Source organism: Podarcis pityusensis (genome assembly GCF_964106645.2).
Source record: "Podarcis pityusensis genome assembly, chromosome: 15".
Taxonomy (NCBI): Eukaryota; Metazoa; Chordata; class Lepidosauria; order Squamata; family Lacertidae; genus Podarcis; species Podarcis pityusensis.
The window spans coordinates 14,124,552-14,146,853 of NC_138040.1; the positions used below are offsets into that span (position 1 = coordinate 14,124,552).

Below are 22,302 nucleotides of genomic sequence, written 5' to 3' on the forward strand. Positions count from 1 at the left end.
ATTTCCGACGGCTGGCCTAAAGCACAGCTGCTCATTCGGCTGTCTAGGAAAGATCTCCAGGCAGGGGATCTGGTCAACAGGGAAAGTCCAGTCCCAGCACCTGGATTTTCCCAATGCACAAGAATATTGTTCAGAGCTTACTTTAACTGCTCCTAAAAACAAGACCCTGCCTGCGGCTTTCATGGTGCAAAGTGCTGGCTGTGAACTATGACATCATAAATGGTTCAGAAGAACCAGAACGCCCAGAAGACTGACGAACCTGCCTGGTCTTTAAGATGGTCTCCCCAGGCCATTCTTTCCCACCTGCGAAGCTTAGCAGGTATTAGCATGGCAAGATATCCTGCTTGACAACAGGGCTGGGTGATATCTGCTTTTCAACAACGTGATATATCAGCAGCTAAATATCACGATATACTGATATATCACGATGTCTGGAATGTATCTTGGCTACTTCTTTCTTCCCACCTTAGGCGAGAGACATTGCCCAGCACTCCAGCTGAGCAAGCCCCCACACCACTCTGGCTCACACGAGCAGGAGGGGCAGGGAGGCTTCCTTAAACTGTTTAGCTGGAGGGCCAGAAACTCCAGGAGTGACCTAGGGAGAGTATCCAGGGCCTTGAAGTCACCCATCAACAGTGCCTGGACAGCAAACTGTGCAGACACACAACTTTCCTGGTCACTATCTTCCACTGCTATGAGATGTATTTCTATTTAAATGATAGTCATCACTTCTAATTCTGCATCTGTAAGTACTATTTAAAAATCTAGCAATATGTGATACAAACTTGGTTGACTTCTTTCTGGGAGTGATGCAGTTCTTAGTTTTTAGCAGTGGGTAAGCAGCTACTCTAACTGAGAGTCTGTAGAGACCACAGCAAGTTGCCTTAGAGCCGTGGTTCCCAACGTGGGGCAATTTGATTTTTAAGGGGGGCAATTTGGAAGCTTGTTTAGACCAGTCAATGGCTTTTTAGGCTTTCTAAACCACTGAGCCTAGGGCTTGCCAATTGGAAGGTCGGCGGTTCGAATCCCTGTGACGGGGTGAGCTCCCGTTGCTTGGTCCCAGCTCCTGCCAACCTAGCAGTTCGAAAGCACGTCAAAGTGCAAGTAGATAAATAGGTACTGCTCTGGCAGGAAGGTAAATGGTGTTTCCATGAGCTGCTCTGGTTTCGCCAGAAGCGGCTCAGTCATGCTGGCCACATGACCCAGAAAAACTGTCTGCGGACAAACGTCGGCTCCCTCGGCCAGTAAAGTGAGATGAGTACCGCAACCCCAGAGCCATTCATGACTGAAGTTAACTGTCAGGGGACCTTTACCTTTACCTTTTATCGTGTGAATAGGAGTTCACTTTTTGAATAATAAGAATTATTTGTCACAGGGATGGGGGCATCAGGATTTTAAAGATGCTTAGGTGAGGCGTGGCCAAAAAAAGGTTGGGAACCACTGCCTTAGAGTGAATCAGACCATTGGTCCATCCAGCTCAGCGTTGTCTGCACTGACTGGCAGCAGCTCACCAGGTTTCTCACACACAAAATAATCCCAGCCCTGCTTGGAGATGCTGTCTGGGACTGAACCTTCTGCCCTTCACTGAGTCACAGCCCTTCCCCAGAGGGCTGCAATGGCTCTGATTCTGCAGCCTAACACAGTCAAGCACACTCAGCCGCTGAATACTCCTGGTCTCATAGGAGGGACAGTGAAGTCCAGTGACACTGGCCCCTGGTGGGACATTTTCACTATCTATCTTCCTATGTACATATGAACACAAGGCTGTCATCACGCAGCCCCATCATTGGAGGATTTGTAGTGCTGCATCACAATCCTGGATTTGCATGAAGTTGGGGTGGGGTAGGGGAGCAAAAGAGAAGGCAGGCTGCACCACACCAGAGGCTGTGGCACGGGAGCGAGAAAAGAGGGGCACTGAGAGGGAGAAAGTGCTCAGAGGAAAGCCCCAGAAATACTTACTCTGATGAGAGAACCGTTTCCGGCGCCTCCTCCTGACCGCCCTTCCCGAAAGCATCGAATCCACCCGGTCCTTCCATGCGGATCGGCTGTCTAGGTCATTCACGCCACAGCGGGGGAGGCTCATGTGTCGGATGGTGGAGGCGTCGAGGGCACCGCTGAGGGGCAGGTGGTACACCCACTGGAATTCCCTGCAAGAGAGGAGGACTTGGTTGGCGGATGATGCTCGTTGGTTTAGGTCTCTAGGTTGAGATCCGCATCATATACTTAAAGCACATGGCTTCCCCAGGAGAGTCCTGGGCACAGTAGCTTTCTCCTCACCAAACTACAACCCCAGCAGTCATCACAAACTACAGTTCCCAAGATTCTTTGGGGTAAGAAGCTATGTGCTTTAAATGTATGGGTTGTGCGTGGCCTATGTCTGATTCTCACCTGGGATGCAAGAGGCCACAAGTTCCCCTGGGGAACTGAGGGCTGTACCTTGAAGGATGGGCCCTAGCTCAGCAGTAGAGCATCTCCTTTGCATGCAGACGGTGCTGGGTTCAATCCCCAATGACATCTTCAGGGAGGGCTGGGAGGGACTTGTGTCTGAACTCCTGGTGGGCAGCTGGCCAGTCAGCGTGGACAATCCTGAGCTGGATGGACCTGTGGTCTGACTCTGGATAAGACAGCTTCCCATGTTTCCATTTAAACTAGCCCTTTATCCAGATCCATGAGGACTAGAATCTTGCCTAATTTTGGGGGGAAGAGTTGTAGCAACAGAGGCGACCCTCTGAATGCAAAAGGTCCCAGGTTCTTGGCTGCTTGGCAGCCCGGGTGAAAAATTTATTTATTACATTTATATCACACCTTTTCTTCCAAGCAGCTCAAGGTGGTGTGCACATGTTTCTCCCTTTCCCCAGTTCACACTCACAACAACCCTGTGAGGTAGGTTAGGCTGAGAGGCAGGGCTTGGCCCCCAGGGTCACCCAGCTGAGCTGCATGGCTGAACCAGGACTGGAACCCTGGTCTGCCCCCCCAAGACCCTAGTCCAGTGCTCTAACCACTACACCTCACTGTCCCCTTCACCCTGCCATAAAGCAGTGGCGTCATATGATTGAAACACTCAGTGTAACTTTGTTTTTTGAACAGGGAAGTACTTTCAATAGTGGGCTTTGGCGGCGACAGTGGGATAAGGGCGGAGGGAGAAAATTTAAATAATAATAATAATAATAAATTCTCAGAAGGAGTGTTTGAAGATGGCTGGAGTCCAGAATGCAGCAATGGCATTTCTGGAATCTTCCAGCCGGGCCCAAATTGCAACGTTTGTACAGATCTTGTCCTCCACAGGAGGCTAGGCCCATACAAGGGAAAACGACAGAGCAGAGGCCTCACTCTGTGCTTTGAGTGAGAGAAAGAGCAGCAAGGCTGAGCAGAACGGGATGGGTTTTACGAGCCAGGCTTGAGAGTTGGAGGAGCCACGATTCCAACGCAGCCGTCTTAAAGCAGAATGTCTTAAAGCAGTTGAAGTAATATTAACATGCAGGCCTTCAGAATCTGCCTGGCGCTGTCCTCCCGAGGCAGCCCACTCACTCCGCGTCTTAAGAGAGAGCAAGCAGGGAGACGACGCTTTAATAAAATGTGCACGTGTTAATTTATGGACCCCTCCAGACAGGCGTTTTATTGTGGGCGTGTTCTGCAACAAGGCCTTGATGCAATAACAGTGCCCTAGCGGTGGGTTTATTCTGCTTTACTGGTTGTTCAGCAATGCTCCCCCACTGATGACACATGAATGCTAATGCATCCCAATAGCTAGACAAGTATAAAACTCCAGAATGCTCATGGGGAAAAGCTCCTCTCTCGCATAACACTAGAACTCATGGGCGAGGTGGTGCCCTCGTGCCCTCAGACCTTGCAACATCATTGGGTGCGACAGTGCAGGAACCTGTAGGCCTCCTAATGTTGTTCGACTCCCATCAGCCCCAGTCAGCATGGTCAATGGCCAGGGACAATGGGCCTTGTAGTCCACAACTTTTGGTGGGCACCTCGTTGGCTAGCCCTGGACATATAGGTAAATAAAATGGAAGGAGGAGGAAGGGTCTATCTCTGGATGCTCCATCCCACATTGAAAAACTTGGGACAAGTTTGGTGGCAGCCACAGGACAGCCACCACACTTACCTAATGGCCTCTGAGAATTCAGCTGGATCCAACCCTCGGTGCATGGACCCAAAGTAGCCATATTTTCTAAGGAACTTCTAAAATCAAAAGGAGAGGGGGATTAAAAATTAGATCAAGATTGTCAGAAAATGTTGATTTTATGCACAGAGGATCCTACTGCCCAGAGATTATGCAGTAAATGTTTATATTATATTATATTATATTATATTATATTATATTATATTACAGTGGTACCTCGGTTTTCGAACGTAATCCATTCTGGAAGACCATTTGAGTTCCGAAATGTTCAAAAACTGAAAACTCAAAATGGAAGCCTCAGACTGGAAAGCTCAATACTGTACAGAAAACTCAACACAGAAGCCGCATGGTATGTTCGACTTCTAAGGCATGTTCAGAAACTGAAACATTTGTCAATGGAGACGTTCGAAAACCGAGATACCATTATATTATATTATATTATATTATATTATATTATATTATATTAGCAGGCTTCCTCAACCTCAGCCCTCTAGATGTTTTTGGCCTACAACTCCCATGATCCCTAGCTAGCATGACCAGTGGTCAGGGATGATGGGAACTGTAGTCTCAAAATATCTGGAGGGCCAAGGTTGAGGAAGCCTGTATTATGATTTGATTATTATATTATATTATATTATATTATATTATATTATATTATATTATATTTTCATACACTGCTTGATTGTAAGAAACCTCAAAGTGATTTACAAATAGAAGAAAACAAGGACATTTTTAGAAAAAAAAAAATTAAAACATTCAGAAAAATTAAACCAGCAACAAGCTGGTTTTCACAGGGGAGTAACATGCTCCCTGTAACCGGACCCAATCAGCAGCCTGGACGCAGTATTCTGGAACAGCTAAAGCTTCCAAGCACTTTTCGGAGGCATGGTGGTGGATCTTGATGTCACTTCAATTTCTCTTTGTGCACCTTTTACTCCTGCCAAGAAGCAGCTCCCCTTCCGAACTGCAAAAAACCCCGAGCTTTTGTTCACAGTCCATTCAGTCCGGCTGAGCCTAGCCTCTTTATTCCAGAGTGAGTTGGCTCTGTTCTCCCTTCCCCTTATCAGCCCAGATTCCGGACATAAACACCACCCCATGGAACAAAAAAGCAGAGGCCATAAATTTTCCCATTTCTCTGGAGAGCCAGGCAGTCATCAGAGACCCTCCGCCCCAAGGCCTGCTAGATGTGAGATGCCACATACCTGGGACAGCAGACCTGGGGCGAGGGGGATGGAGAGGAGACAGGAGGGTCTTTGTTTTATTTTCATTTTTTTGCTGCTGTTCCTCTGTCCTTGCAGCAAAAGGGAAATCCAGGCAAAATGAGAGGGCGGGAATTGTTGTTGTTGTTTTAATTTATTACCTGCCCTTCACCCTAAAGTGCCAGGATGGGTTACAATCTAAGACACAATATTAAAAACAATTTTAAAAGCTTACAATTACAAAAAATACAATCACAAAAAATCTAATAAAAAGTAACAAAATTTCACACGATTGTTTAACATTAGACTTAGATTTCCAGTCTTTCTGCATTAGAAATCTTCAAGGCTAGCTTCTAAAAAGAGATTAATAGAGAGAGAAACGGTTTAATATCCAAAAGTTTATAATCCTGCACATTTCAGCCCTATCAGGTCCTTCATCAGGTAAAGTGGAGATGACATAACAAAATCCTAAGTAACTGTATCTTTAAATTCCCTGGTGAAGGAAATGCACATTTAAAGAACATCTCCTCAAGGAATCCTGGGAATGGTAGTTTCCCTGCAACAGAATTACAATCCCCAGCACCCTTAACAACTACAGTTCCCAGGATTCTTTAGGATGTCATATGATTCAAATGTGTGTAGAAGCTTTAATCGTATTGTGTGGATCAGTCTTCTCTCTCTCTTCCTGTATAGGAGTGTATGGTAAGATTTTCCCTCCCATTCCACAGCAGAGAATATCTCCAAGACATCAGGTCTTCCCACTGCCCCACCCTCCAGTTTTCACCTTTTGTGAAACAGTCAACATTGGGGAGAAACCTTACCAACATACATAAGAGGGACATCCTGGAAATTACAGAAGCCATCTCAGCTTCTGATGGGCTCCTGGAATGTCCTGCTTGGCTCCTGTGAGATCGTGGCCCTGAAAGATGCATGCTTTTGGGCGCCGTGCTCTCATGCAAGTCACATGATTCGCCTGGGAGCGTGGCCCCAAAAGTCTCATATCCCTGTTTTCCTCCCAGGCATGTTGGAGGGTATGTGTCAATTTCACTAATGCTGGACCACTCAGAAATACTTAAATGAGCCTTTCCTAGCCAGGGGCCCAACCCTCTAGCTGTTATGGACTACAAATCCCATCAACCCCAGCTGGGACTGGTGGGAGTTGTAGTCCAAAACCTCTGGAAGGTGCTGGCTAGGGGAGGCTGACTTAAACCCACCAAAGAGACAAAGGTGAGACTGACATGCCTTTCCCCTGTTTCAGCAGTGCTAGGGACGTTGATGAAACCGAAGTACTCTCCTCTTTGTTAGACTCTACGTGGTGCTTATTTTCCTCTTTTTGGTTGCAAAATCGCCAAATCAACCTTGGGCCCCTCGCGAATGGCAAGTTTTTGCATGTAAGAACTTAAGGCGATCCTGCTGGATCAAGTCTAGCATCTTGTTCTCACAGTGGCCACCAGGTCCCTATGGGAAGCCCACCACCTTTTGTGGTTGCCAGCAACTGGTATTCAGGAGTATTGCTGCCTCCAACTGTGGAGGCGGAACATAGTCTTCTCCTCCATGAATTTGCCTAATTCTCCATTAAAGCCATCCAAGTGGGTGGACATCACTGGCTGCCGCAGGAGTGAGTTCCATAGCTTAATGTGAAGAAGCACATTAAGCTATGGAATGTGAAGAGAGGAGAAATATGTACGCCACCTTGAGCTCCTTGGAGAAAATATGGGATATAAATGCCGTGCAGCGCAACTGAATCCCACCCCAAAATGGCAAAATCTGGAAGCAGCCTGTCTAATCACAGCAGGGCACTCTGTATGAGCTCCTAAGCTAAGCAGGTCAGGAAACTCTTCTCCCAAAATAGCTGGAGGTGACATGATGATGATGATGATGATGAAAAGCATAACCGGTGGACCGCAGTGATGTTTGTCATTAAAGTGCTTGAAAAGGAACATGAGATTTCTACCTTTGCATGCTAAAAGCATACAGCTTGTTTCAGGTGTGACAGTGAAGTTGTGCCCCCAATTTTAATTCAGGGGTCAGGTGGGATGTACTTCAGCGATCATGAAATTTGGGGGACACTGGGGGGAAATGCATTCAGTATGCTAAGAAAAGGAAGCATAAAATAAACACAAAGTGGTATGCACTGTCCCTCTGCCCCCATTTTGTTCTCACAGTGACACTATGATGTAGGTTTTCCTTTTCCTTTTTGCACACCAGTGCTGAGATAGAAGACATTTGTTCACCTCCTCCTCTTCCCCCAGGCAGAGCCTAATTCTGGTTACAAGCTCTCCAGATAACAGCAGCGCAACCTTAACTGATTAGATGAAGGCATCCAGCTTAGAGATAGATATATTAAAATTGATAGATCAGATAGAAGACAGCTTTCAAGGCTCTGCCCTCGATCCTGAGGCCATAGCAAACAGCCTCTCTTCCCCCACCCTGTTCTCCCTCCAAGCCTGCAAAGGAGGAAATGCTCTTTTCTATAGAATATTCCATAAGGCAGGAAACAAACAGGAGACCTTTCCATAGCCCTCTGCCTCTCAGATCCTTGTTTAGCATAATGGAGGATGGGTTGAATACAGACAAAAGAAAGCTCTCCAGATGGTGTGGGCCAGAGGCTGTGCTCAGAAAGCCACAGGCCAGGAAGGCATGTAAAGAAAGAGATGTATTGAGCGCAGATGTATTGGGTGCTTTTTAGCATGTTTATAAGGGATCTTCTGTAGAGTTAGGAGTGAGCAGTGAAGTGGCCATGTTTGCTGATGATGCTAAATTGTTTGGGAGTAAGCAATCTTAATTTCACATATAGACTCACAGGGTGTGAACTGGAGTGATGGACCAGGAACGAGACCTTGGGATTGTAGTGGATAGCTCAATGGAGATGTCAATGCAGTGTGCGGTTGCCACGAAAAAGGCAAACTCCATGCAAGGGATCATTAGGAAATGAAATGAAAAACATAGGACTGTAGAGCTGGAAGGGGCCACAAGGGTCAAAATAAAACTGCCAATACAGTGGTACCTCGGGTTACAGACGCTTCAGGTTACAGACACTTCAGGTTACAGACTCCGCTAACCCAGAAATAGTACCTCGGGTTAAGAACTTTGCTTCAGGATGAGAACAGAAATCACACGGCGGCAGTGGGAGGCCCCATTAGCTAAAATGGTACCTCAGGTTAAGAACAGTTTCAGGTTAAGAACAGACCTCCGGAACGAATTAAGTTCTTAACCCAAGGTACCACTGTATCATAATACCATTATACAAATCTATGGTGAGACTGCATTTGGACACTGGTCGTCTCACCTCAAAAATGATGTTGTTGATGAAGGAGGGTGGAGTGACTCCCCTATGGTGAAAGGTTTGGGACTTCTTAGTCTAGAGAATAGATGAGTAAGAGATGGCACAAAAGAAGTTTATAAAATGATATGTGGGCATGGAGAAAGTGGACAGAGAAAACCAGAACTCATGGGCATCCAATGAAGTTGGGAGTTTCGGAACAGATAAAAGGAAGGACTTCTTCACACAGTTGTGAAACTATGGAACTCGCTCCCACAGGAGAGATGCACCCGGCCAGGCCCCTTCATGGTACAGCTTCTGGAGAATGCTGAATAAACGCCTTTTTACCCTGTCTTTTGATACTTGAGGGGTATATTTTTAGAGCCCTGCTTATTTCTGTAGAGTGGTACCTCGGGTTAAGTACTTAATTCGTTCTGGAGCTCTGTTCTTAACCTGAAACTGTTCTTAACCTGAAGCACCACTTTAGCTAATGGGGCCTCCCGCTGCTGCTGCGCCGCCGGAGCACGATTTCTGTTCTCATCCTGAAGCAAAGTTCTTAACCTGAAGCACTATTTCTGTGTTAGCAGAGTCTGTAACCTGAAGCGTATGTAACCCGAGGTACCACTGTAATTGTAAATTGCTTTAAATAGTTTTTTTTAAAAAATATATTGTGTTTTAATTTGTTGCCCCGGTACATTAGGGAAAAGGGCAGGTAATTAAGAACAGACACACATCCCTTTGAATTCTAGGAACATAGGAGACCAAGTCAGATCATTGATTCATCTAGCTCAGTACTGTCTATATTGAGTGGCAGAGGCTCTGTGGGATTTTAGGCTGGGGGTCTCTTCCAGCCCTACCTGGAAATGCCAGGGATTGAATTTGGGGCCTTCTGCAAGCAAGGCAGGTGTTCTAGCACTGAGCTACCGACCTTCACCTAAAAATAAAGAAAGAATCCAGTCCTCATGCCTCTGGATAAATGGCACAATTAAATAGGAACATGGGCAGTTGCTTCAAACTGAGTTAGACCATTGGGTCCATCTGGCTCAGTACAATGGTACCTGGGGTTACATACGCTTCAGGTTACATACGCTTCAGGTTACAGACTCCGTTAACCCAGAAATAGTGCTTCAGGTTAAGAACTTTGCTTCAGGATGAGAACAGAAATCGGGCTCCGGCGGCGCGGCGGCAGCAGGAAGCCCCACTGGCTAAAGTGATGCTTCAGGTTAAGAACAGTTTCAGGTTAAGAACGGACCTCCAGAACGAATTAAGTTCTTAACTCGAGGTACCACTGTATTCCCTATACTGACTGGCAGCAGCTCCCCAAGATTTCAGGCAGGGCTCTCTCTCAGCCCTACCTGGAGATGCCAGGAATTGAATTTGGGACCTTCTGAATGCAAGACAGGTGCTCTGACCACTGAGCTATGGTGCCTTCTCTGCTGTTCATGTCTGCAGATTTTGGGAGCTGTCACTCAGCTTCCTTTCCCATCAGGGCATAACTCATCGCTCCCTGCTGGAGTCTTGTAACTTTCTGCCACACATTTATTCCTCTGATTTATGTTCCAGACAGCAATAGCATGATAGCACTGGGGACGCATCTTGGCACAAGCTAAATCAGAACAAACCTACCAATGATGCCCTGCTGTTGTGCCATAATTATTGCAGGAAACACCCACATTAAAATAAAATAAAAACCCGCCAGTCTGAAGGTGCCCAGGAAGGCAATATTTCTCCGCATTCTGGTGTTTCTGAAAGTTGGAGAGGGCTCCCTCCCTCCCTCTCTCTCTCTCTCTCTCTCTCTCACACACACACACACACACACACACACAAAATTGAGTAAGCCCGGGTTTTAAAAACAGAAACTTCTTTGCATCCAGTTAGCCAGAAGAGTTCATGAGCACCTCTTTCTTGGGAAGAAATCTGGGCATTCACCCCTCCCTTCCCTGCTCTTGGGAGCCTCACCTCCGCCTCCTGCTGGCTCTCAGCCCCTGCCCGGCCGAGCCCCGCGCTGTCTCCTCGGGAGTAGAGCCGCGACAGAAGCAGGAGACCCAGGATCGGGGCTGCGGCCATCGCCCAGCCGGATGAGAGCTGCTCTCCGGAGCTCCGCTCAGCCTCCTTCTCTCCCTCCCATCCGGCGGCGCCGGCTGAGCACGCCCAGAGGAGACGGCAGGAAGGCAGGCAAGCAGGCAGGCAGCTGGCGGGCTGAGCAGCTCCTGCCCTCGCGCAGACACACAGAAACGCAACCTCGGCGAGGCTTTCCCCTTTTCCTTAGGCTGGACAGCTTGAAGGGGCCACTCCCCTTCCCCACTCGGCGCCTTTTTGCGCGGCAGGCAGAAATCCAACAGGGGTAGCCAACGCCCGTGCGTTGTGATTCTAATGAAACACCTCGAAGTGTGCTAGCGATAAAAAAAGGACAACGATCAAAACGATATTAACATATATTTTCTCTTTCTCGCTCTAATATATATTAATGATTAACGGTAATTTTAACATATTAATAAATATTAAGCCATTTCATGTCTACGGTATACTGTGCGCGCGTATAAATGATTTCACATAACACAACAAAACCATTTCTCTCTCTCTCTCTCTCTCTCTCTCACACACACACACACACACAACCCCATACAGATGCAGTGTGAAATTTCACAAAAGTCCCCTTAAAAGGCTTGTTGAAAAAGGAAAGTCTAAAGTCAAAAGACCTGGTCAAATCTTGTCGCAAAAAGGTTCAGAGAAGTCACAATACCGCCGTTGGGGCCAAGCCCATACCTGGTGCACATTCAGGAAAGGTTGGTAGAAATCTGAAAGTCACCTCTAACAGTCAAAAGACAATGGAATCATAGGATTGTAGAGTTTGAAGGGTCGTCTAGTCCAACCCGCTGCAATGCAGCATCCATGACAGGTGGCCATCCGGCCTCTGCTTAAAACCTCCAAGGAAGGAGAGTCCACAACCTCCGGAGGGAGCCCATAGAGACAGCACCTTTCGGATATGTAAGGGCAGGGAGTTCCAAAGGCAATTTCAAGTACATTTATATAGTTTCCAGCAACTGGTATTCTGAAGCATTGCTTCCTCCAGCTGTGGAGGCAGAGAAGAACCATTGTGGCTAGTAGCCATTGAAATATTTCGATCCTTTTTGTTTCTTTTGACGTCTTCAGTATCTTATTTGAATTGAAATGAAGAATAGTGTAAATAATAATAATAATAATAATAATAATGAATGTCATTGGATGGGTAATTTGAGTATGCCCTTTTTTTACTTTTTTAAGGTGTTGAAAATAATAATAATAATAATTACACCACAAAAGAGAAAGTCTTGTGGAACAGCAATCCACGCCACTGCGGTTTTGCAGGTGTGAAACCATCCAGATTGTTGTTTGTTTGCTCTGGTTACATGACTGCCAACAACCCCTGTTGATGTCAAAACCGTCCTGGCAGAATCTCCGAGCAGGAATTCCTTTGGAAACAACAATAAGTCCTGCTCCCAATGCATCTGTGTTGTTGCGAGATGTTTCTAGGAAGTAAGGAGAGCCAACTGCTATTCCACTTAAGAACATGTGTTTGGACGGCAGTTGGCCACATTCCACATAGGTAACGGTAGGGAACTAACTGTATGGCTTGACAGCAGTGAAAAGGACCTAGGGGTCATAGCAGACCACAAGCTTAACATCAGTCAGTTGTGTGCTGCTGCTGCAGCAGTAGCAACAGCAGCAGCAAGAAGAAGAAGGAGTTGGGGGTGTTGAGCCTGTAAAAGAGGCTCATATAAGCATATATAAGGTATCGGGGTCTAAAATCCAAGGTTGGAATGGTTATGTGTTTTTTGCAGTCATTGAGAAGTTAACAATTATTTAACAATATTTAGCATTTCCAGGTGTTCAAAGTTCTTTGTGCACCTTATTGAACTATAATCTTCACAACCATCCAGTGGGCTGAATCTAGGGTTACTGATACTCAAGATCCATGGAAATGAATGGACACGACAAACAGAAACTGGCTGATTTTTAAAATGGTTGTCTTCAGCTAAGTTCTGAGCAGAATAAACCCTGTTGAAATTAATAGACTCGGCTTAATCATCTCCTTTAACTTTTACTCTGAGTAAAACTGCAACCCATTAATTTACGATCTGCGGACAAACGCAGGCTCCCTTGGCCTGTAAAGCGAGATGAGCACCGCAACCCCAGAGTCGTCTGTGACTGGACTTAACTGTCAGGGGCCCTTTAGGTAAAGGTAAAGGGACCCCTGACCATTAGGTCCAGTTGTGAACGACTCTGGGGTTGCGGCGCTCATCTCGCTTTATTGGCCGAGGGAGCCAGCATTTGTCCATGTGGCCAGCATGACTAAGTTGCTTCTGGCGAACCAGAGCAGCGCACGGAAACACCGTTTACCTTCCCGCCAGAGTGGTACCTATTTATCTACTTGCACTTTGACGTGCTTTCGAACTGTTAGGTTGGCAGGAGCAGGGACCGAGCAACAGGAGCTCACCCCATTGCAGGGATTCAAACCGCCGACCTTTTGATCAGCAAGTCCTAGGCTCTGTGGTTTAACCCACAGCGCCACCTGCGTCCACCCTTTTTTGCAGACTAACCAAGTTCTTTGCGTTTTCTCTGTTTGCTTGTTTTTCAGCCCCCACCCAATGGCAAGAAAGAATGAAAACACATTCCTGGATCTTTATCATATTTAAGTACAAAAATCTCGAGAGATTAAGACTGCTCCCGTAGGAGGCTATTTAAAGAATGAGGTGTGGCAGTAGACTAGCCAAGCAGTGAGTGACACACCGTCTGGACCCAGGTGAAGGGGGTGCATTCAGTCATTCCTAAGCCTGTGGCCTTACTCATTCCAGGCAAGGCACCTTAAAGCTTTTCCATGAGATGGAACACTCCTAAAGTGCCCTCACAACCTCCACCACTATATTTTCAAATTCTGGATGGTTTAAAAATTCCTTATTGTGGAATTCCTGCCTGAGAGAGGTCAGACTGGCTCCCTCTCTATTTTCTTTCTGCCGGCAGGCTAAGATCTTCCTGTTCAGACAGGCCTTTGGAAATTAAGTGCAGGCGATGCTGGCCACAGGGCAAAATGGATTTTTAATTGCTGGTTCTAAACATTTTCTGGTGTATTTTAACTATTGTTTTTAACCAGTTTTGTTTTTAATTACTTTGCATTTTCTAATGTTTTTAAATTTTAGAAGCCACCTCAAATCCCAACTTGGGAGAAAGGTGGGACATAAATCCATTCAATAAATCCTACGTACCTGGCACAAAAACAAAAGGCTTGTGGGGCTGTTGGCACCTACTGCCACCCTATGGTGCTCTTTCACCCACATTAATGCTTCCTGCTGGCAGGTTTTGACAGAGATTAGGATCATCTTGGATCGTCCTTTGAACTTAGGCCCTAAACTCTGCCTCCTCTCCATTTTCACAGGGAGTTACATTGATCCCCTTCTCTTTGTAAACCCCTATTGGTTTTCTCCTGGATGCTGCTAGACTGGTCACTACTCAAGGATGGAAAAACGTCACAGTCCTTACATTAAATAAATGGTACCAAAAAATAAAAAAGCAGCGTCCAAAACTCACACATCCTCTTAAGGAACTTAGATGGACTTTGCCGCCACCTGGTGGACTTTTATTATACACATAAATAAGCAACACCTGAGAGCCATTCTTCCGGTTGATTTATGGTATTTTTTGGAAATACTTGTAAAATCTTAATAATGCTGGACCTCTTGGACTCTCTCTCTGGGCCTGGGCTCTTCATGTCTTTTTGGTTCTTGGGATTTATACTCTTCTACCTTTTTTGTTTTTTAACCTACCACCCATTCACTTGTTGTTTTTGATAAGGAAAAATTCTGGGGTCAGAGACTACTCAACAGCCCAGCTCGTCGGGGTCCAAGTCCCCCGTGGGTCAATGCAGTCAGTAAAAGAAGGAAGTTCCAGCCAAGTAATTTGGAGCAAAACAGCAATCAGTAGACTTAGATCTTTTATTTGTTGCGCAATAGGTAGTAAGAACAGCAGTAAGAACCGCGAGCATGGGGCGACACTGACTTTTAAAACTTCCCACGGTTGCAGGAATTTATGTATAGGTTGCAGGAGGGTTGCCCCTCCAGCAGAAAATGAAATAAATAAATAATTGCTTCCCCAAGGGAGTCCTTGCCTCGTAAAGAGGACCGGGACCTCGGAAGAAGCCTGGTTGTAGAGGCTCTGTACAGATCGGGAAATGACAGAGACCACACCAGGATTGGCGAAAAGCAAAGTCTGATCTTTATTGAAAGAACGGGAAAAACAAAAACTGTTGCAACAGGGTCCTCCCTCGCGTAACAAGAACGGAGTGAGAACAACCGAACAAAAGAGCTGGCTTGACTCTTATACCTTTTGACCGGAAGCTGTACGCCGGCTCCCTCGGCCAATAAAGCGAGATGAAGTCGGCCACGACTGGTCCTAATGGTCAGGGGTCCCTTTACCTTTACCTTTAAGGAGGATGTTGTAAGATCTTGGGAGGTGTCAGTTTTGCTGGAGGGCTGGAATAATATGTGTTGAGCTTCTTCTCATTTATCCTGGATCTGGTTAATGGCTTTTTTCCTTTATCTACAGGAAAAACCTCCATAGCTGCTGATAATCAGTATGCAGATCGTGAGGCTGGATGTTCAGGAAATGGCTTCAATGTAAATATGAGATCCTGTTCTGCATTGCTATCAATTCGGGTGTGATAGTCTCATGTTTGCATACTTATTGGAAAATAAAACTACTTTATTTTTGAGCTGGTATGTGTGTGTATTCATGGTATTATTTGCAGACCCAGTAGATGGCAGTGTGGTGTGGGGAGTGTTTTTAGCAGCTTTCGAATACATTTGAGTCAAATACATTTGAAACAAGTGATCGTTACATTTAAGGAACATTCTTCAAAAATACATTTGGATACGTTCAGAAAGTATAGCATAGTACAGCATATTGAGGAAAAATACATTTCAGTAAAGATACATTCATGGAAAATTACATTTCAGTAAGGATACATTCAGATACATTTTTTTTAGAGAGCCAGTGTGGTGTAGTGGTTAAGAGCGGTAGTCACGTAATCTGGGAAACCGGGTTCGCGTCTCCGCTCCTCCACATGCAGCTGCTGGGTGACCTTGGGCCAGTCACACTTCTCTGAAGTCTCTCAGCCCCACTCACCTCACAGAGTGTTTGTTGTGGGGGAGGAAGGGAAAGGAGAATGTTAGCCGCTTTGAGACTCCTGAAGGGGAGTGAAAGGCGGGATATCAAATCCAAACTCTTCTTCTTCTTCTTCTTAAGTCAATGGAAAAGACACACATTCTTAAAGTGAATGAAAAAGACACAGCAAAATGAGTAAAATGATACATGAGACTGCAAAAATGATACATTCTCAAATGAAGCATTCTCCAAAGCACAGTTTATTTCCTGTAGGGTTTTTAAGGCAGAATTCTATACTTTTGATATTGGTAGGGTCATTTTCCTTTATTCCCCTCTCTGACCCTGACTCTCTTACAACACTATAATTGCACATGCACCCCAATACCGAAATCAGCACAATCACTTTTGTGATTTGTCCCCACAAAACACTTCATCACAGTTTCTTCCTATCTATTCAAAGGGCCTCTGCTGCACAATACCAAATGTAACAATTCACTGATAAATGTATCTATGTACTGGCTCACTGGGAAAACTTCAGAAATTCATATAGACATGTGAGCTCAGCTACTCAGCAGCTCCTCTGCCTAAGTGATAATCCCTGGCATCCTGATACCTGAGTGTCAGACAGGTAGCCATTCCAGAAATAACCCAGATGAAGACAAAAGGGTGTGATTAACCTGACTGGGAAACAGGGAAATGTAAATATCTCTTTTGTTTCACTTGATGGATGTTTGGTGGAGGGCAAGGGGAGGCATGTGGCAGGGTCCAGGATGCTCAGATTACTGCCACCAGACCTCCCCTTTCATGATGTAACCATGATGTATTAGTGATGCAGGTTTTTTTGGGGGGGGGGTGTAACATGGGGATTAGGTAACGGTAAAGGGACCCCTGACCATTAGGTCCATTCATGTCCGACTCTGGGGGTTGTGGCGCTCATCTCGCTTTATTGGCTGAGGGAGCCGGTGTACAGCTTCCGGGTCATGTGGCCAGCATGATTAAGCATTGTTGTGAACAAAAATTGCCCTTTTCCCTTATAGGGTATCCAAGAGCCCATATAGAGTCCTTACATAGGTTCCCTATTGGTAGGAGAAGATAACAGAGGCCAACCAGAGAATATTGAGAAGCAAAGCAGCTAGTAAGCTTGATCTTTATTGAACTGTTGCAACAGGGTGCTCCCCTCACCCGCAGGAGAGGAGGAGGAACCCAGAAAAATGGTGCGTGAGGCCTTATAAAGACTTTTGAAATTGCCACCCTGTAGATCAAGACCACCCCCAGAAACATACATACATCACAGAAGGGGTGTAACCCAGGACCACCCTTCAGTTACATCATACCTACATCACAAAAAAGGCGGTCTAAAACAGAACTTGGAATGTTGTTTTTCCTGTTTGCCAGGTTATCTGATTGTCTTTCCTGATAGTCTGTCACCCATTAAAATGCTGATCACTCAATTCCTGAGAAAATGGGAAGGCTCCCTGACCCCCCCCCCCCACGCCTTGCAGGGAAAACATTTGGTCAGTTTAGGAATCAAAATGGTTCCAGTTTGGTCTTCCTGTGCTGATCTATGTATGTGCTTGGTTGGTAACTTATGAACATCACCATATATCTAAGACCTCAAAATTCCTATCACAGTGGTACATATGGAAGGGATTGAGGTGTTGTTGACATGTCTCACTTTGCTGAACCCAAAGCTGTGACTTGGAGCATCCCTGGAACCCTATTGGGGAAACAAGATTTGTTAATGCCTTGAGCCCCTCCAGCCTATCCTCAGGCTGTACATATGTGGAAATAAAACCGCATACCCTAAAGGCACCACAGTCTCCGTTGACCTTCATTACAAGGAAACCAAACCCTGGGAAAGTGCAGCCCCATCTCCTCAGAGTGTGTGTATCCTCTCCTTCGTGTATCTCCCCTAGTGGTTCATGTTTCTCTCTGAGTTTTTACTATAAACAAAAAGCTTTAGAGAAAAAAGAGAAAAAGGAAGGAGAGCTCTTCCCAACAGGATTTTGTGACGGACACGCCCTGGGCCTGCCTCCTGGTGACCTGACAGCCAGTGAGAGTTGCTTGGGCTATCAGCCAATCTGGGGAGAGAGAGAGGGCAGTTTAAATTTGAAACTGGCAGTTTAACTGCCAGATCAGGAGTTGACTCTCAGGGGACAGGGATTAACTGCCAGTGTGGGCAGTGAAGGGACTGAGTGGAAGTTCCTGTTTAGGAACACTGATGGCTGTTCTGGGTGGGGAAAATCTACCTGAGCAGAGCTTTGGAATTTAGTGCTGTTTAAAATCCTCTGTAAAGAGTGTGTGTCTGGAAACCAGGTCTTCTGCCTCACATTTTACTCTAGTGGTTCCCAAACTTTTCTGTGCCACTGCCCCTTTGATCCCATAAACTCATCTCCAGTGCCTACTACCCTACAAAAAGCATTTTTCAGAATAGAGGTTTCCACAACCCACTAAGGAAGATTATGACACAATAAAATTCAAAACAGAGGCAGACAAAATTATTAGAATACGCAGAATTAGCAAGGATGACAGGAAGAATGAGAGATAATACAGATCAATTGTTCACTAGAGTGGGATATTTAAAATATCTTAAAGATTGTTGTAAAAATATGAATTCTCTGGCTGGCCTAGAATGACTCCCATATAGGGATTGTGGGAAAAGACCTGCCAAAGAAATTAAAAAATATGTTTATGTACGTGACAACGGCGGCAAGAGTCTTAATAGCACAAGGATGGAAGAATGAGGAAATCCCGATGAAAGAACTGTGGCAAGAAAAACTGATGGACTATGCGGAATTGGCAAAACTGACACAAACTACGTGACAAGGATAACTGCGATTTTAAAGATGAATGGGAACTTTTTACGAAATACTTAAAGAAGCAACAAAATGAATTGGACTCTTTGGCAGGTTTTGAATAAACATTCACAAACTCTTTATTGTAATACATTGATAGATAATTTGAGGATCTTTACAATTTTACAGGAAGACAGGCAGACAGGAAGATGTGTTGAGAAACCAGAGAAAGGAGCTGAGGGAAGTCGGGGGGGGGGGGGGTTGGCTTTTCTGTTTGGGGGGAGGGGAAAAATGGAGGGGGAACAATGTGGATGATGTATGAATGAATGAATGAACTTTATTACGGTCACAGACCAGGATAAAAACAAAAAACAAAAAAACCCCCAAAAATATAAATAAAATACCAGTTAGGATTTTTTTTAACTGATAAATGTTGGAGCAGATAAGGACAAAGAAACAAGCATAGGATAAAACATCTGAATAAAATACAAGATTAAGGACGGATAATGGATGGATAAAAATTGATAATGTAATGGATGATGTATTTTTGTTAAAATTATTGTGTTGAAATATCTAATAAAAATTTAAAAAATAGAATGACTCCCATATGAACATAGAAAACCTTATTAAAACAAAAATGTGGGAGAAGATTGGAGTGAGAATGAAAAGTGCTACTCAAAAGAAACCTAGGAATCTTGATGGGGTGACTGGAAGTCATAACAGAAGTTGTATTGTAAGAAGTTAATTTAATTTTTTGGAATTCATATCATCCTTTGATTTTTTTCCTTTGTTGACTGTTTTTTTTCTTTTTTATATTCAATAAAGCAATTTTTAAAAATTCAAAACAGGAACAATTAATGGGACATTTATTTAAAATCCAGTTAAAACTATGTAGCTTAATTCGACAACATGGATGAACTTGATTCAGTGATGCTTTTAAAAGTCTCATAGCCATTCACACCTCCAGCACCCCCCTGCCACCACCTTGGCTCTTAGATGGGGAATCCCACTGCCTCCCAGGGAGCAGTACCACCCAATTTGGGAACCACGGCTTTAAATCCCCCAAAAGTGTAGTTAAACATTTAATTTTGGTCTAGAAGTGTTTCCTCAGACTTCAAACCTCTGGATATGGAGTGAGTAGTCACTGGGCAGCCTTCATGGAAACTTAATACCTTGCTGCAGATTAAACATAAGCACTTCCACAAAGCATTTTCTAGGCCTCTCCTGGGTTAATAACGGAGAATTTAATCTATTAGTGGGTAGCATCTTTCTATTTTGGGAGACGAAGGAGAAGTGTGTCTTTGGAGGTGAAGTCAAACTGTTGGAAGGTTACAGCGCCTGCTGTGACTATAGAGACACAATTTGTCTATTATCTATTAACACACCTATAAAATCAGTCACGTTACTCAACATCGGCCTTCAGTGAGGGTGTCTGTTGCACCCCTTTACTACCTTTTTCTTGATCATCCTGCTTCTAGGATTGGAGATAAATATGCAACAATATCAGAGGTGAAGGGGAAATGGCTTATGTAGAATTAGAGACTTGATGGATGGAGTGGGGCCTGTATAAGCCAAGACTTTCGATGACAAGCACTGAATGTTATAATAAATAACAAGATGGAAGATTTTTTAAAAAAATTATTATTAAAAGATGATCCAAAAAAGAACTCCCTTAACAGAATCAAGTCTTTTCGTCTTAAGACAGTCTTTAAAAGAATCTTTCAAAAAAAATTTTTTTAAATAATTCCAGTAGCACCTTAAGGACCAACTAAGTATAAGCTTTCTAGGTATGAGCTTTCGTGTATATACACACTTCTTCAGATTCTCTGAAACAGAGGTTGCTACAACCTTACAACTGTTGATGACTATTAATGATGGCAGATGGTTCCACAGCACTGAATGTGTAGGCTTATATCTAAAGTCAATGGACAGAGCACCATCAATGTACTGCTGGATAAATGTCTAATGGTTCTTGTTTATCTATTTATCTAAATGTCTAATCATTCTTGTTTATCCAGTCTGGGGAGTTTGTATCTCATCCTCCTTTGTAACCACGTTTTTGCACCATTGCGGCCCCAGGCAACAGTGGGGGGGTGATTTTTTTGGTGCAGGCTGTAGCCATGGACATGCCATGTGATCTGATGGTTAATTTGGGGTGATGTTGCCCAGGATTAGTTGTTGTTGTTGTTGTTATTTATAATCTGCATGCAAAGCAGATTGTCTAATCTCTGGTGGAGGAAGGGGGTGCGGGGCTGCGAGGAGGGAAAAGAGAAGAGATTTTGAGTCATGGGTCTTGAAGTGTGTGAAGAAGAAAGAGCCTTGTAAAGAGAAGTCAAGACTAATGACATACCTCCTTGTCTTCCTCGTTCTCTTCTTCTGTGATTGCCTGAAAAGTTGAATGGATGATGGTGCGAATGTCCTGAAAGCGAGCAAGGGATAAAACTCAGGTCCCTCTGTGGGCATCTGGAGGACGGCTCCAACCCGAAACTCCGTGCTTTGCTTTCTGCAGGAAAGGAAAACTCCATGCCCTATGCCTTCACGGTCCTCCTCTCAGGCAGACCCACAACACGTCCCCCAAATCCCATCCCCGGCCCTCCCACTGTAAGGGTAATGTTATGTATTGGGTTAGCACATTTTATGTTACAAGGCAAGTTCTTAGTTGGCTGAGGCGTGAGGTGTCTTGTCACAGAATGTGTCAGCTTATCGAAAGTGCATGCCTCTATGTCCCTGGGTGCCATCAGACCTTCCAGTAGAGTGATGGCGGAACTTCCCAGCACCGTCAGTAGCACATCTACCTTGTCTGCTTCCCTAGTGAAGCCTTGTAGTTGGACGTAGCTCCTTATTTGGCGGAGCCACTGCAGCCATTCTGCAGGATGGCTCATATTGAAGTCCAGTGGTGGTCGACTATGACTGATAGCCATCCTCGGACCTGGAGCAGTCGCTTGTGCAATTGTGGGTGGTTGTGAAGACGCGCAGGCACGGTCTCATTTCCAGGACTATTTGCTGAGTCCAGTGTGGCGCTGAGGTTGCGCTTACTGCAAGGCGGCAGGCGGTAGTACTGCGGTGCGGTCTTGGGCCTCTGGCAGCCGCTGGGAGCTCATCGATCCCATCCTCGTCGCCAATGTTAAATGTTCAGAAAAAGTCAGAAGCCCAAGATAGTATAAGTTCCTCAGCTAAGTTTATTCAACATTTGTCAGTGACAACAGTTCACTCATAGGAACACAAGAACCAAACTGACTGGACAACATAATAATAAACCGAGCATGAGCTGACTGTTGAAAGTTGACAGTTGACAGTTGAAAGTGCATGCGCTTACTTGCCATTAGAACGTTCGTCCATCAACGCTTATATGATTGGTTAGAATGCGCCTTGTAACATAAAATGTGTTAAACCTAATGCATAGCAGGTAACTTACGCACTCACTAAAATTCCTTCAGCAGCCAGATGTTTGGGGAGCTCAATGCTTTGGGAAGCCCCTCTATGTGGCCTCCATACAAGTCCCGATAAGCTGCACCAAGAACAGCTTTTCAAGGTCCAATGGCTGAAATGGCAAAAGTCAGGCTGTTGGTTTATTTTGAGGTGAGGGATTTTCCGCTTCAGAGACTGCAGAATTGGGGGCAAAGACTACAGTCAGTGGGCAGAGGGTCTGAGGGATCCAGTCCCTACTCTTTTGTTTTCCCCAGTGCTAATCTCAGGCTCCGGAAAAGCCTTGAAGAGCTGTGGCACAACTGCAACAAGAGAAGGACATGGGGACAAGTTAGTTCATCCCTTAACAGC

At 45.0% G+C, this 22,302-nt stretch overlaps 1 protein-coding gene and 4 long non-coding RNA genes across 6 annotated transcripts in view; 2 read left to right on the plus strand and 3 right to left on the minus strand.

The window, feature by feature from the left end:
- The window catches only part of MMP28 (matrix metallopeptidase 28), a 26,049-nt gene extending 14,946 nt beyond the window's left edge, over window positions 1-11,103 (minus strand). The window contains exons 1-3 of one of the 2 annotated variants that reach the window (XM_080984019.1): window positions 10,553-11,103; window positions 4,115-4,191; window positions 1,960-2,147 (exon numbers count right to left, since the gene is read on the minus strand). In XM_080984019.1, the coding sequence (XP_080840145.1) occupies window positions 1,960-2,147; window positions 4,115-4,191; window positions 10,553-10,660 (373 nt within the window). In that variant the 5' untranslated portion in view covers window positions 10,661-11,103. The remainder of the gene's footprint in view (window positions 1-1,959; window positions 2,148-4,114; window positions 4,192-10,552) is intronic. The other variant, XM_080984018.1, reaches the window with a different exon arrangement.
- Window positions 1-15,871, minus strand: part of LOC308464611 — a 30,817-nt gene extending 14,946 nt beyond the window's left edge. Inside the window, exon 1 of the long non-coding RNA XR_013980110.1 lies at window positions 15,602-15,871. This is a non-coding gene — a long non-coding RNA (uncharacterized lncRNA). The remainder of the gene's footprint in view (window positions 1-15,601) is intronic.
- On the plus strand, window positions 2,143-3,593 carry LOC308464607. Its single transcript, XR_013980106.1, has 2 exons — window positions 2,143-2,330; window positions 3,286-3,593. It is a non-coding gene; the product is annotated as an uncharacterized lncRNA (long non-coding RNA).
- Window positions 12,062-15,345, plus strand: LOC308464609. The gene is made up of 3 exons (XR_013980108.1): window positions 12,062-12,365; window positions 13,212-13,376; window positions 15,173-15,345. It is a non-coding gene; the product is annotated as an uncharacterized lncRNA (long non-coding RNA).
- Window positions 15,872-16,863: 992 nt separating the features above from the next.
- On the minus strand, window positions 16,864-17,871 carry LOC308464610. The gene is made up of 2 exons (XR_013980109.1): window positions 17,560-17,871; window positions 16,864-17,447 (listed from the first exon to the last, which is right to left on the minus strand). It is a non-coding gene; the product is annotated as an uncharacterized lncRNA (long non-coding RNA).
- Window positions 17,872-22,302: the final 4,431 nt, after the last annotated feature.